The following is a 14,712-nucleotide window of genomic DNA, read 5'->3' on the forward strand; positions in this document are numbered from 1 at the left end:
CATGGTATAGTTTAAAATTTGGTAATTGTAAACCTCCTCTTTCTTTTGCATCATAAAGTACTTTCGTTTTAACTCTGGGTTTCTTTCCGGCCCAAACAAAGTTTAACATCATTCTCTGCCACTTTTCAAATTGTTTACTATCCTTAACAACAGGTATTGTCATTTCAATACGTTTCAATCAGTTCAAAGGAAAACCTCCTTTGATTCAATTCCCAGAAGTATTGTGAGGTGGAGCTGGTACACTCAACTCAACTCAAACCAATATGGGAAGGAGGGAAGAGCTAAGCTAAAATAAGCTCAACCTTCAAAATGGTAGAGCTAAGCTACAAGTGACACCAGACACATTTTTTAATGTGCTGGGAATGCAATGTTACCTTGGAAATGTAGTTGAAAATAGCACTATGTCCCTAGCGTGGGGAGGTAGGGGAGGGAAGAGCGTAATATATAAATACACACATCTGTCAAGAAGTCAAATAAACCCAATCAGGCAAGCATGTGGTCTAACCATTAACTGTGATATGAGACTAAGGCTTCCATACCGTTTCCCTCGAGGATAGTGTCGGACATATTCTCCCACATCATGAGCAGCTACAGCCAGGACTTGGGGGTCATCCGATACCTCCAGAATCTTTGTCAGAATTCTACAGGAAGATTTTAAACAGATAGTAAGATGCCCATTCTCTAAAAAGTGCTAGTTTTTTAAAAACTCTCAAATCAGCACCAGTATAAGTAGCATAGAAGTGATCTATTTCAATGAGTATCTTTTTGGACTTTCTTACTGATCACTGACCAGCATTTTTTATTCATGAAACACATACAAAGCTAAAGTGCCCAAAAGACACAAAACCTGTAGTAAATAAACAGAAAAGAAGAAGAGAACGGCAAGCCTGTGTGGTAGATTGCTTAGAGAGTGAAATTAGAACTGGGGAATCAAAGACTACAAATCCTTACTCTGCCATGAAGCTCCCTAGATGATCCTGGGCCAGCCACACATATTCTCATCCTAACCACAGGGTAGTTGAGAAGCAAAATTGGGAAGAAAAAAACCCATGTAGGCTGCCCTGAACTTTTAGAAGCAAATGTAAAATGAAAACAAAACAAAATAGCAAAATGTAAGAGTTTTGCTGATGCCACTCCCAAGAGGACAATATGAACGCATCTAATAGGATGATGAACTTTGTTTCCAAAGAAATTCTTAATTCTGTTAGTAACCAAAGAATCTGTTTGTATACAACACAACGATACAAAACAAACCTATTGAATGTTATTTAAGCTCTTTAAATGAATCTAATACTCAGCTTTCCTAAACAGTCACATATTTTGAAACAGAAGCTAAGTAATTAGCAGTGATAACAAGTCACAGGACCTCAGTGTCAGCGTCATCAGTGTTCAGAACACAATAATGATTTTTTTTGGCTAGGCAGAGTTCAAAGCAGCTAAGTTTTACATGCAAAAATCCGGATACACTCAGGACCAGGGAAAGATAATTGCTTTGTTTGTCATATCTCTTTTCATCATATGTACCTGGATGGATATAGAGTTGGTCCTTTTCTTATTAAGCTAGTTCATGTTTGAACGAGGGCAAATCAACGTTATCTAGAATAAGTCATTTACTTCATTCTCAGCAAAGCCCTTTGATCTTTAAGGCAATTTATATATCTCCACAGTCACTTTATTTCAAAGCAGAGTTACTAATGCACCGATTAAAACATTATGGATAGCGGAATGAGTGTCTTCTTTTGAAAAGACAATATTTGACTTTCCGAGGAGATCTATTAAACTTCACTAAACACACAGGCTACATTCAAAAGTTTTGAGAGTGATATGGTTACTGATGAAAATCACATTTGCATGGAAGCTCCGTGCTAAGCCATTACCTTAGACAAATGTTGCTCAGAATTCAAGCATTCTTGAAAGACACAAAAATGCTAAACAGAGACTCTTCAATTGTTTCCAGCAGGTTCCTGAATGTACATATTCTTATATGCATTTCAAATTCTAGCATCACAAACTTTTGGTTTAAGTATGTAAGTATGATTCTTACATGACTTCTTCCGACTCATGCTCCAAAATGCTGTGGAGTGGCATAGACTGAGATTGACAGATCTTGGGGTTGTAGTGCATAGCTTGAAGGAAAATATCAACTCAGTGTGTGGCTCAGTGTTGGGTATTATTAAATAATATAACAGCCACTATTGTAATGCCCTCCTATAGAACTATGTTGCAACCCAGTTCTGGTCTTTCTACCCTCAAAGACATGGCAGAACTTTAAAAAGGGTGTGAGAGAGCAACCAAGTGGCTGGAGCACCTTCCTATGAGGGAAGGCTGAAAAGTATGAGACTTCGCTGTTTCAAAAAAGATGTCAAAGGGGAGACATGACAAGAGGTTTATAAAAATTATGCAAGGGATTAAGAAAGTAGATGGAGAGAAATTTCCTCCCTCTTCCATAATACAAGAAATGGGGCAGCGGGGAGGGTGGGGGGGATATAGTTGATGGGCAATAGATTCAGGAGGGACATAAAGAAATAATTATTTACTTAATGAGTAATTAACTGTTGAGTTCACTGCCAGCAGCCACGGTGAGCATAAATGGCTCTAAAATGAGGACAGACAGATTGATGGAGGATAGATCCATCAGTGTCTACTAGCAATAGTGACTAAAAGGAAAATCCAGATGCAAAGGCAGTAAAGCTCTAAATACTACTGCTAAGAGGTAACAGATTCTGTGCCTTGTTTGTCAGCTACTGAGAAACTGGATGCTGGAGTAGATGGGTCCCAGTCAGATCCGGCAGGGCTCTTACATTCTAGTAAGAAGTTCCATATGGAAGGGGGGAGATGGTGGAAATGCACAACACAAAGAAGTCACACTGGGAGTCAGTAAAGAACTTAGAGCAACTCTTGGTCTCATCATGAACCAATGTACAGGTCATCCAGGAAAAAAAGGAGTGAGTGAATTCAACATTTATGAATGAATGTAAATGAAATTGAGTTTTACACAGGATGGCTGTGATGGGTTATAACTAAATCTTTAGAACTAGATCCAGATATTCTGATGTCTGAAAAAACTACTTTGCTTAAGATAAATTTCTGGCAACCTGCATAGGATGTAGCTCCGCAGATTAAGACAAATTTGCAAGAGACTTGTCAGATTTAAAATTTTTGAATTTACGTCTTATTAAACATTGATGCATTAGTTACTCTGGTTTCATTTTTGCTCCTAACACACATGGGAAGAAGACTGGTGCTTCAAGAACATGCGGGAGCATTCAGCATAACTTGGAAGGAAGGACAATATGTCAGACAGGAATATTCTTTTGCTGCTTACATGGAGTATAAGGTAACAGAGCAGGTGCAGCTTATACATGGACTTGGGACAAAAGTTTCTCTTTGAGTTAGCAGAAGACCCCACCATTCGAAGAACAGAAACATCTGATCCAACCCCAGGATGTCTTATTGCACCATCAAGTAGCAACAGGCTAGGGCATTTTACATACAAAACTCAGACGCATGACAGCATGTGGTTTAAAGGAAAGCAATCAAGTGTTTCACTAGGCATGAATAAAGCCTTGGAGTCATTTTTTGGCTCTGAAAGTAAAACTGCAGGTCCTCTACCTAGTGATGTACCTGTTAGTACCCAACTGCACTTTTGTTATTATGAACAATACAGCCATTCCAAATGATTTTTTTTTAATTGGGCAAAAAAAAACCCCACAAAAGTTTTTGAAATCCAGAAGATCTTACTTCAACAGTTCATAGTTCTTTTCATTTAATCTTACAGCATTCTCTCGCCAGAATTTTTCAGATTTGTGCACAGGACTCCACTCTAGTCTTCCTGACTTTAGTTCTGAACTGTACTCATCAAATGAGCTGCAAGACAATGAGAACACAAAAGACAAAGAAATAAATCTGATGCTCATAAATTCAACAATAAAATATGTTAGGATGTGAAATATGTTAGGTGACCCAGAGTTCTAGAACTTTTTGCTCTGAGAGGATTGTTTTCCTCCATCTATACACTGTTCTACCAACGAAGAAAACCTGATCAACAGGGTTTCTAAGTGAATTTGATATGTCAGATGTGTTCGTTGACCTTGCCTGTCAACTGTCATCTGACTAACTGAACTCTTAATTATTATTGTGTGTCCGGGGCCGATAATGGAGCACAGGCCAGATTAAGCACCTTTGGGCAAGGACTCCCCCAACCCAAAGAATCTTGCCATGACAACAGCATCAGGGCCTGGGAGCTGCATTTACCCAATCTGGCAACCAGCAGCAGCATCAATGCCTCTAGGAGTGCTGGCAGCAGCAAAGAGGCATGGGAGGTGGCAAACAGCAAATTCTGGCTGACTCAGAGATGCAGCTAGGCCCGAAACGCTAGATGATAATGTCAGCAACAGGCATCCTGAGGCAGCTGACATCAACAGCCTCAGGATGGAGGCTGACAAGGCAGCCAGGCCCTCCAACAGTTTCTGCCCCACAATCAACATTAAGGACGAGACTGCCTTGAGGAGGTGGACACAAACCAGGTAGAGCCAGTACTGAAGGAGCAGAGGAAGGGCTGGTGCAAGGCAATCCTGCAGCCCTAGGCTAGTTGCTCAGCCTCACCATCAGGGCAGGATCATGGAGAGTGGGGTGGTTGGCATCACATGTGGGGTGTAAAAGGGAAGATAAATGAAGGCCCTACCAGGGCAGAGTGGAAACTTGTAGGTGACGCAATCCTGTCACTCTCCCTCTCCCACAGCTGAGGTTGAGGGGGCCCTCAAGCACAGATGCCACCATGGTGGGTAGCTGGGAGGCAGCCCCACATCGGGAGGAACCTCACATTGTAACTTTAACATTGGTACATTGGTTTAATGGTGTTACAATTGCTACATATTTGTTATATGCCATGTTGAAGTTTTTGAAAAGCAACTAAGAAATCTAATTTTAAAAAATGAATTTGCGTACAGATTGTTACAAGACACCACAGATAAATTTACCTGAGGTCCTGGACACTCTCTCCAAGTTTCTCCAGTAGAAACTTGATATCCTCACTTATATCTTCATCGTCATATTTCTGTTGCTCCAAGTTCTCCAGCTGCTTTAGAACTTTGCACTGGATCATGGCAAGGGCATGCTCTTGCCGGGTTTCTCTTTCAGTGGACTTCTCTAGAAGATTCTGGAAAGAAGACAATAAATTTCTTCATCAAAACCCTGACTACCATCATTGAAGAAGCCTTGTTAATTTCTCTGCATTAACACAATCAAAAGGATTATATATGTGAGTTTTTCCAACCACTACCTACTAGTGTATTTCAAAATGCTCTATCAAAAGATGATGTGCAAACAGATGGAAGGAGCTGAGACAGAGTGGTAGACTGCAATTCAAGAAGGGGAGACCACTCTTCAAGGCATTATCTGTAACACTGATATATATGTGTGTATGTATGTATGTATATTTTACAATTTCAGTGAATGAGCTCAAGAAGATATTAGGGCAATGGTACTCACTCCACAGGTCACAGACAGCCACATTAGCAGGTACTTCCATCCCTGGCTTGAGGCCTACACCTTGGGGAGGCCAGTTCTTCTGGTGGCGGCTGATTAAAAGTGGGAACCACTCATCAAGGACAAGCCTATTGGCCAAGGGCCTTGCTTGCTTTTCTGAAAGATGGGGTATGTGCCAAACTGGGGGACAGTGCTCAAAAGATCCACAAGTGGCATGCCAAAGAGCCACATGGGGCCCTGAACCATTCAGTCTCATTAGTATTGTCCAGATAAAAACCAGTTCTGTTGTTTGGCATCTGAATGAAATCATTTCAAAACACGAAAGCATGAAGGTACATTATAATGAATGACACTATAGGTTCACCCAGTCAGTATTGTCTATTCTGACTGACAGCAGCTCTCAACAGTCTCGAGAAATGTCCATTCCCACACCTGCTATCTGAGATCTTTTAACTGGAGGTGTTAGGAATTGAACTTGGGACTTTCTGAATACAAAACATATGTTCTACCACTGAGCTATAGCCCTTTTACAGCAAGAATGACTTTTTGTTTAAAGGCTTTCTAGTTTGCACCTGGAACTCACCCGAAATGCTGCAAGAATGATCCTGGTTACTTTCTCCTTCACAGATTCCTGAAGAATGTCTGACAGGACTGGGACAATATTATAACGTCGCAAATATTCACACATTTGAGGACTAAATGCCAATAGCCAGATACAGAAAATCATCTGATACTGAAGCTGGAAACCACATTTGTTGCTCAACACACCCATGATACTGGAGGGAGGAAAAAGGTCACATGAAAATATATCACTTTTTAGAAAAAAACACCCTTCATTTGTGACCTTGACCTTAAGGGTCCATGTTTCCAGCACACAAAGCCACTTACCACAAAAATCCCTGAAAAACTAAAATATCACAAAGGGTAATGCTATTCTTATTTCTAAGCCCATTTGGAAGCACTTCAGTCATAAGTACCAGTTTATTCAGCATTGAAATGTCCACATCCAGACTCAGTGCCCTTGTGAAAAAACTCCCTTATGATTCAGCAGACAGACTATAAACAGAGCCAAATGGTAGACTATCATTCAGTCCAGAATGTCATGGGAAGTTTTCGAGGACTGCAGCTGTTCCAAGAGCTTTGAAATTTCAACAAGTGCAAATTAAGTAAGTTGCCTCTATTTCAGGGCTTCATGTTATTGCGCACTCAACATATAGCAAGTGGGGAAACAGAAGTTCTGAAACAGGCAACAAACTTCTACATTGCGTTCCACATACAGATTTTATTAGATTTTATAGGAACAATAGATTTCCTATGTAAACTATAATTTATCTGCTGTGCAAACCTAAGCATTTACACAAAAGTAAGTAAATTGAAACGGACATACCCTCTAATTAGTGCACAAGTATGTAAGAATTTGTTCCTATGACTGCAACTGAAGTGGTAGGTGCACTACAAACAGTTCCTAAAATTATCATGGCTTCCAGTAATGGGATCTGTGAATTGTTTAGAAAGGCTATTGGAAATTCTGTTCAAGATGCCTAGTTCCTATACAGGCTATGAATATGGATCACTCTGATGCAAAAATAATACAAGCTCATTTGCCAGAATGGGTAAACCAGATCCTCAGTGGCAATAAAGGGGCAGAGTGGAAGTTTTAGGTGATACATGATTTGGGAAATCCCAGTCAGGCAATGGGGCATCCACTAATCTAAATAAAACACATAAATAAGCATCCCATAAGCTATCACTTTACTTCTGATGGAAAATCAGTCATCTGCCCCCAAAGTGACAAGCAAAAAATTGTCCCAAACACAGACTTGTGAAGTGGGTACGACAGAAAGCCTCTGATCTTAACAGGAAACATTTATTTTATCATATTTATATTCCGCCCTCCACGCAAGCAGGCTCAGGGCGGATTATTAGTGAGTTGGTTTGTGGGAGAACTAAAAAGTAAGCCCCACATTTTCATAGGTTGGACTCAGAACCAAGGAAAACTCTCCAGTCTTCAATCACAGAAAAAGAGGTGCACAGTGAGGTACCCCCTTGTCTATTCTTTGTCCTTTCCTGGAACTATGAGGGGATGAATGTCAGCAAGCTTATTCAGAGAGGGGCAGAGAGTGACCCATCCCTCAACCAAGGGAAATGGGAGGACATTCAGTAAAGTGCAAGTTAACTCTAGCTTGCTTGTTTTATGTTTGTTTTTCTCTAGTGAATCCTGCTATTTTAATTTAATTTATTTCATTTTTATTCCGCCCTCCCCACTTTCGCAGGCTCAGGGTGGATAACAAAATTACAAGTATCAAATACCATTAAAACTTTAAAACACTACATCTAATCGATTAAATTATAACTATACAAGCATATAAATGTATGCTTGTATGTATATTTTTTCTTCGTTGTAAAATATTTCCTAGCTATTTGTGCTTCCTGCTTAATTAGACCTTTAGGGGAAGAAAGCTTTTGGAAACTAAAATGTTTGAAGAGAGTAAGCTGGTTGTTAGGGAAGACTGAAATTATGACAACTATAGTACCCACAATTATCTGAGAAACTTGAGTTTTACATTGTTTTAGAATACACATGTAAACATGGTTCTGAAGCTGAACTCAACAGTCTGAAGCACCATCGATCAGAAAACAAGTGGTTCATATATCAGACATTTAACTCTATCTGGGCATCAAGTACTCACCAGTTCACTCCATCAGATTCTACCCATGCAAAACGGTATTCATTGACCCTCAGCATCAGCTGCAGACATCCAGCAACACACTGAACATATTGTGAACTCTAAATGAAAGATTGTAGAATACAGTAAGAAACCTTACCCTGCTACCCTGCTAAAAGAGAGAGAACAGTGTCTATGCCTCCCTCATGGTAATATAAAATGAGCCTATGATTGCTAGTGCCTGATGTTCTTCCCAAAGTTGGATCCAGCTGTTACTGCAAAAAGGATCCTCAGTCTTATTTACCAAATCATGCAACTGGGGCATTAACAAGCTTATTTATTAGTACTCTAGCCTTCAACAGCTGCAGCGATCTCAGTGCATCAGAATTAGCACAGACAAATGTATTTCAAAGGGTGGGATGCATCCTGAACACCTCAAAAAGCAGAGGGAGATCACTGCCACATCCAAGCTTGACTAATTTTACAGTATTTTTTCTGAGTGAGATTCTACTAGCTTTTAAACTGGAAACAAATTGAAGGTGGGCCCCTTCTGACAGCCAAAAAGGTTATGCCCAGAATTGTGGAGCCCGCTGGACAAAAGCCACAGGACAGGGGCTGCAGTGAGGAAGGAACTGGGTGAGATTGTGGGAAAGCTGGTAGGATCTAATCCTTTGATCTCTTCAGATTCCCCCTTTCCCAGGTCAGGCTGTTTTATAAAAAAATGATAAAAAACATACTACAGTTGATCAGTACGCTGGGCAACTTCTTGAAAGATAATTACTGGAGTAACAACATTTATTTGCAAAACATGTGTTGACTGAAATGTTAGTAAATGAAATGATAACAAATAAATTTAAGATACTATTGAAGGCAGTCTGGATCAGTCTCTCCTGCCCTTAAAGAAATAGCATAAAAACTAAAAAGTACAGCTATCAGGAATACTGCAGAAAAACATCGGTACTGCGTCCCGCATGACTAGCTTGCAAGTGTGAAACTCCAGCAAACACGGGAAGCAGAACAGGTACTGAAATGTTTTAAAATTCCAGTGCAAAAAGAGATGTCAGAGGGAAGACTAGATTGACTCCCTGCAGAAAGTTTTGCAACATTCTTGATTAATTAAGAAACACAAGCCAACAGCTTACAATCCTGCTTCCTTTTCCAAATTCAAGAAAAAAGAATACTAGAAGGATGCTCTGAATTATCCAATAATAATATTCATGAGCAATGAGCCCACCACCACCATTCCAAGAACATATTATGCTGCTTGTATTTGATTAAGTACTTTTACTTCTTGAAGACATCCAGTGACAACACTGAGTACTACAGCTTTAAGACAAATGACACATCTCTATCTGAAGGAGGCCTTAGCAGTTTTTAGGTTTTTACAACAGCTGATTCATATGCATTACAGTTAGCACGTACCTGGTAAATGACAACAATGCTAAAAGAGTAGTTTTTATGAAATGCAAGATTTGCACAAACGTAACTCTTACGTTCTTTGCAGAACATTTCCCCAAAATTAATTATAGGGATTAACTACAGAAATGTGTATGGATTTTTACTGTATTTTAATATGATGTTTTTATTGTGTTTTGTATTTTAATATGTTGTTATCCACCCTGAGCCCGCTCGCAGGGAGGGCGGAATAGAAATTTGAAAAAAAAAATTAAATAAATGGCTTTTTAAACATCAGTATTGTTTCTGCTATGCCCTTAAAGACAGAATAAGTGATCTGTGAAGCTCAGTGGTTTGTTCTCTAAAAGAAAGAATTAAGGTGCAAGAAAAACTTGTGCCTGGGCCAAAATCCTAAAAAAACCAAAACAAACAAACAAAAAAACCTGTTGCTCTCCATTTCATTCTCAGGTTCCTATGCAAACTGAAAAGGGAAGAAAAATATTCAGGCTATATCCCTAATCTATGGAAATGCATGCCAAATAAAATTAAGATTTTTCACAAAGAAAAAGCATTCTCCTGCTTTATTTTGTCTCCTGAAGTCCTTGAGGTACAGCAGCAAAAGGCTAGGTCCCAACATTGGCAGAGCCTCCACCCAGATCACCCGAGTCACCTTGAAAACAACTATGTGATTATTGCTCAGAAAGCTGGTCGCAAAGCTTTAAGAGACAGACATGTGGTTCACAGGAACCAAACCTCAGAGTAAAACTGGATTTGATTTGTGGAAAAGGTTATTTCAAATGCAAGAGCTCTGAATCTATACTTAAATATGGGTTTCTTAAGAGTATTCCTAGCATCAGTTTCCACTATTTGCAAAATGCCCACAAACATATTTCAAAAGAAACTTATCAAAATATATAAGATACTTACATCAGTTCCAGTTTCGTTAGCACTTCCGATACCACGTAGTTTCTAGCATATAAGGAAAAGGTTAGTTTCAGGTTGGGTAGCCGTGTTGGTCTGTAGTGGAAGAGCAAGATTAAAGTCTAGTAGCACCTTAGAGACCAACAAGTATCTGGTATCTAAAGACTCCATTTCTGCTTATACTTTGACTCCATTTTTGCTTACACTTTTGCTTATACTCTAGAAATATTGTTGGTCTCTAATGTCCTATTGCACTCAAATCTTGCTCAAGGAAAAGGTTAGAGTCTAAAGATTCTCAGTGAAGTACATTAGGAGATAATTCTGTATGTATACATGCATAGCCTAACAGACACACAAAAGATGGAGCATTTTTGCCTTTTCTCCCATCTATACTGACAGTAGCGCCACCTCAATACAGCTGAATTACACATCAGATGGTCTACATATTGCTTCCACATAGACTGACTTGGCATCGTGAGTGACTCCAAATGAGCCTGGATTTAGACTTGGTCTGCCAGGAGCAGAGCTCTAACCACACTCTCATAATGCATTATAAAGTGTTGGAAAATTTTCAGTAATTAAAGCTGTTACTGAGTATAAATCCTAGCAGTTGGTTATGTAGTACAAAAATACAATATCACTACAATATTGTCATCTACCTGTGAACTCAGTTGGGTTTTAATCCAATTGAAATAGTAATTTAAGTCACTGCCTTCCATCAGTTCTCTTCCCCAAGCTGCCAGTTTAGCAATAATTCTGGCTGCCTGAAAGAAAATGCAGAAAACAAGAACTTCAGACTCACACAACCACAGACATTGAGATAAAGAATCCTGATAGACATAAAGTCAAGGTTTGGTTTTTCAGATTTCTGAACCATAGGGTCTATGCATGAACCTGCATGGTCTAGGACAAAACCACGTGGCAAGCAGTCTCCAACTTCTCCCACTCAGTGTTCTGCACCGTCAGCAGAGAGGACAGAGAATTTTCTTGACACGTTCAACCATGACATGCTTTAAAGAATGCAACTAATAGTGAAATCCTACATAGAGTTACTCCAGTCTAAGCCCACTGAAATCAATAGGCTTAGGCAGGAGTTGCTCTGTTAAGGATTTCACTGTAAGTATCCTATCAGCCATGGCATCTCCTTTGCCAGTATAATCAAGAGTTGTTCACTTGTTTACATTATTTATAGTCTGCTCTCCTTAGAGAGACTCAAGACAGAGGGCATAAGAACTATTGTGTATTTCTGTTCCAAAGTTCTCAAACACCTCTCAACAACCTAAGTGCAACACTGTGAAAAAGAAGAGCAAAAGGGATAAGAATAAAAAAAGTGAAATGCTTTTACAGCTGGAAAGGGTCCAAATCATACAGTCAGGTCCTTCAAGAGGCTGTTCAACCAAGGTTACTCAAAAATTAATTGTTGGTTTAAAGCCAATGACTGTAAAAGTCTGTAAAGGCTTAGTTTGGGAAAAAATTATCACTCTCTTTTTCTATTAAAACTATCAAATGAGAATATAATGGTTTAACTCCAAACATCTCAAGCCAGACCAAACAACACTTCCAGAAGGGACTCAGGCTTAGACTTTAATCATTCTTCAGAGGCAGAGTTATAAATGGTGGGAAGCCATTAAAAAGGCTTCTCTTTCCTCAGAAACTATGTCTGAGGCTGTGTTATCATATGATTCTTTTAATATAACCCTTAGTTATATTCTCAAGGACTGACAAAACAAGCTTCACAGTTTTGCAGCACTGGCAGACCAGAGACTTCCTGCACTGCTTTAAAGCTCCACACGTATGAATCTTTCAGTAGCATAACCTTGAATGCTAAAAAATCATACTTTATAACATGTTATGCACTTGTATAGGAAGTTTAGGCCAAGAATATGGGGGGGGGGAATGGCAACACGCAATAGGACATGAGGTCAGAAAGAGTATGGAAATTTCTGATGTCGAGGTTTACCTTTTTCTATTAGCCTTAGTTTAAGAGAGAATACTACCAAAATGCTTCACTACTGTACTAGCACTGCTCTCCAGTTAGATTAGCAAGAATATATGGTGGCATTAGTAATTGCTGCTGGTCTTATATATGGATTTTATGCCCTGACCCGGAGAGCCAGGTGAGCCTGATCTCGTCAGATCTCAGAAGCTAAGAAGGGTTGGCCTTGGTTAGTAACTGGATGGGAGACCTCCAACAAAGACCAAGTCTGCAGAGGCAGGCAATGGCAAACCACCTCTCTTGGCATGAAAACCCCACCACGGGTCGCCAAAAGTCAACTCTGACTTGAGTGCACTCTCCACCACCACATGGATTTTATACACATGTGGTGGTAGTGTACCAGAGCAATAAAATATTTGAAAGTGGTAACTATAATGCTTTCAAAAGCAATTGAACATAATACAGAAAGTACATAAGACTTATTTTTGTTAAATTATATAACCACCATTCCAAAGAAGTTTTGTGTAATAAAATAGGGTTGCACTTACCTGTAACTGTTGTTCACTGAGGATCTTCTGTGCAGGCTCAGATAGGAACTGCACATACGCAGGCCAGCAATGGACGTTCTAAAGCTCCTAGAGATGCAAGATGCTTGCCTAGCCTTTTTGTGTGCTCCCCTGCCCCCGGGCACAGCTATAAAAGGCAGGGCGAGTAGCTCCCTCCCTCAGTTCTCTATGCAGAAGGAAGGTAAGAATAAGAGCTGACAGTGGGGAAGGAGGGAGGAATGTGTGCCTGGCACAGAAGACCACTCAATGAACAACAGTTACAAGTAAGTTCAACCCTGTTTTTATCATCATGTCTTGTGTGCATCCCACATGGGAGATTAGTGAGCTAATTTACCAAGGGGGAGGATGTGAAGGTCTTTAATGGAAAAGAGGCTTCATCAAGACCACCTTGCTAATAGCTGTGTCCCATCTGGAGTCCACGTCAATGGCATAACGTTTGATGAATGTAGATGGTGTTGACTAGGAGGCCACTTTGCACAAGTCAACTAGTGACAAATTTTCAGTTGACGAGGTGGACTGAGCCCTTGTGAAATGAGCCCTTATATGTAATGGGCATGGTTGCTTACACTGGTCTTAATGAGCCACACTATCCATTTTGAAATATTCTGTGCAGAGACTTTCTGGCCCTTTCGCTCCCTTTAAATGACACAAAGAGATTAGAAAAGGGCTGTCCTGTCTATATAGAAACAGCAGGCATATTTAACATCTAGAGTGTGCAAAAATCTCTCTGTGTCGTCCTGACGTATTGGAAAGAAGACATGTCGGACAATACCCTAGTTCATGAGAAAATCAACTCAGCTCAATAGAACCAGTGTCATTCACAGAAGCCAGGCACTTGGTCTAGCCAGTGGGGGAACAACACAGAATGGAACCAAGCAGTACCCAGCCACAAGCATAAAGGATTCCTTTGCTTCAGTTGGACTACGTTGCCACAGTGTCCCTTGCTTCAGTTTGGTTTGGTGGAATGGATGTGATTCTCTAACGTGATGTTGGTCTCCTTTGGTCCTGGGGGCATTCCATTCCCGTGCTTCAGTTTGGTTAGGCTGTCTCTGGAATGAGCTCAGTTTGCATTTGGGAGTGTGCCTTAGCCATGGCAGTCCTGCCCCAGTGTGTTCCTGCAGTGGAAGTCAGCTTTGACTTTTTCCCTATAGGAAACAATGAGGGGTTGGAGGCACCTTGGGGACTATAGAATTGGTCCTGAGGGTTCAATCTTCCTGAAACTGGGAGGTCCTTAGAGGACAGATAGGAGTAGGTCCCTTGAAAACCTGGTGGAGTTTGCCTGGAAAATGCAACTCCTGGCCTTCCCAGTTAGCCCCCAGATATTTTCCCTATAGGGAATAATGGAGAGTGGGTGGGGAGACCTTCTTTAGGGACCCATAAGATTGGCTCCCGGGGTCCAATATTCAGGAAACTTGGGGTGGCCTTTAGAGGACAGTTAGGAGTAGGTTCCCTCGAAATTTGGTGAAGTTTGGTTGAAAAATGACACCCCCACACCCCCACCCCCACCCCCACCAGATAGCTCCCAGAGTGATTTTCTCATAGGAAAAAATGGCTGAATATTATCAATTTTTTTCTGAAAATTCAGTAAAAATTGAGAATACTATTTTTTTTTAATTAGGAATACTTGGCTTTTACCAAAGCATCCAAAATTCAGTATTTTAATCCAAATTCCAAACCGAACTGCACAACCCTAGTCTGAATGGATTTGGGTAGAGAGGTGTGATACCGAGGATCTAACTGT

At 40.2% G+C, this 14,712-nt stretch overlaps 1 protein-coding gene across 1 annotated transcript in view; it reads right to left on the reverse strand.

The window, feature by feature from the left end:
* Positions 1-14,712, reverse strand: part of ATP6V1H (ATPase H+ transporting V1 subunit H) — a 51,726-nt gene that overhangs the window by 13,737 nt on the left and 23,277 nt on the right. Inside the window, exons 6-12 of the mRNA XM_054985686.1 lie at positions 11,129-11,233; positions 10,476-10,517; positions 8,178-8,275; positions 6,071-6,263; positions 4,980-5,158; positions 3,742-3,867; positions 540-641 (exon numbers count right to left, since the gene is read on the reverse strand). Coding sequence (XP_054841661.1) covers positions 540-641; positions 3,742-3,867; positions 4,980-5,158; positions 6,071-6,263; positions 8,178-8,275; positions 10,476-10,517; positions 11,129-11,233 — 845 coding nt within the window. The remainder of the gene's footprint in view (positions 1-539; positions 642-3,741; positions 3,868-4,979; positions 5,159-6,070; positions 6,264-8,177; positions 8,276-10,475; positions 10,518-11,128; positions 11,234-14,712) is intronic.

This window comes from Eublepharis macularius, chromosome 7, assembly GCF_028583425.1.
Source record: "Eublepharis macularius isolate TG4126 chromosome 7, MPM_Emac_v1.0, whole genome shotgun sequence".
Classification (NCBI taxonomy): domain Eukaryota; kingdom Metazoa; phylum Chordata; class Lepidosauria; order Squamata; family Eublepharidae; genus Eublepharis; species Eublepharis macularius.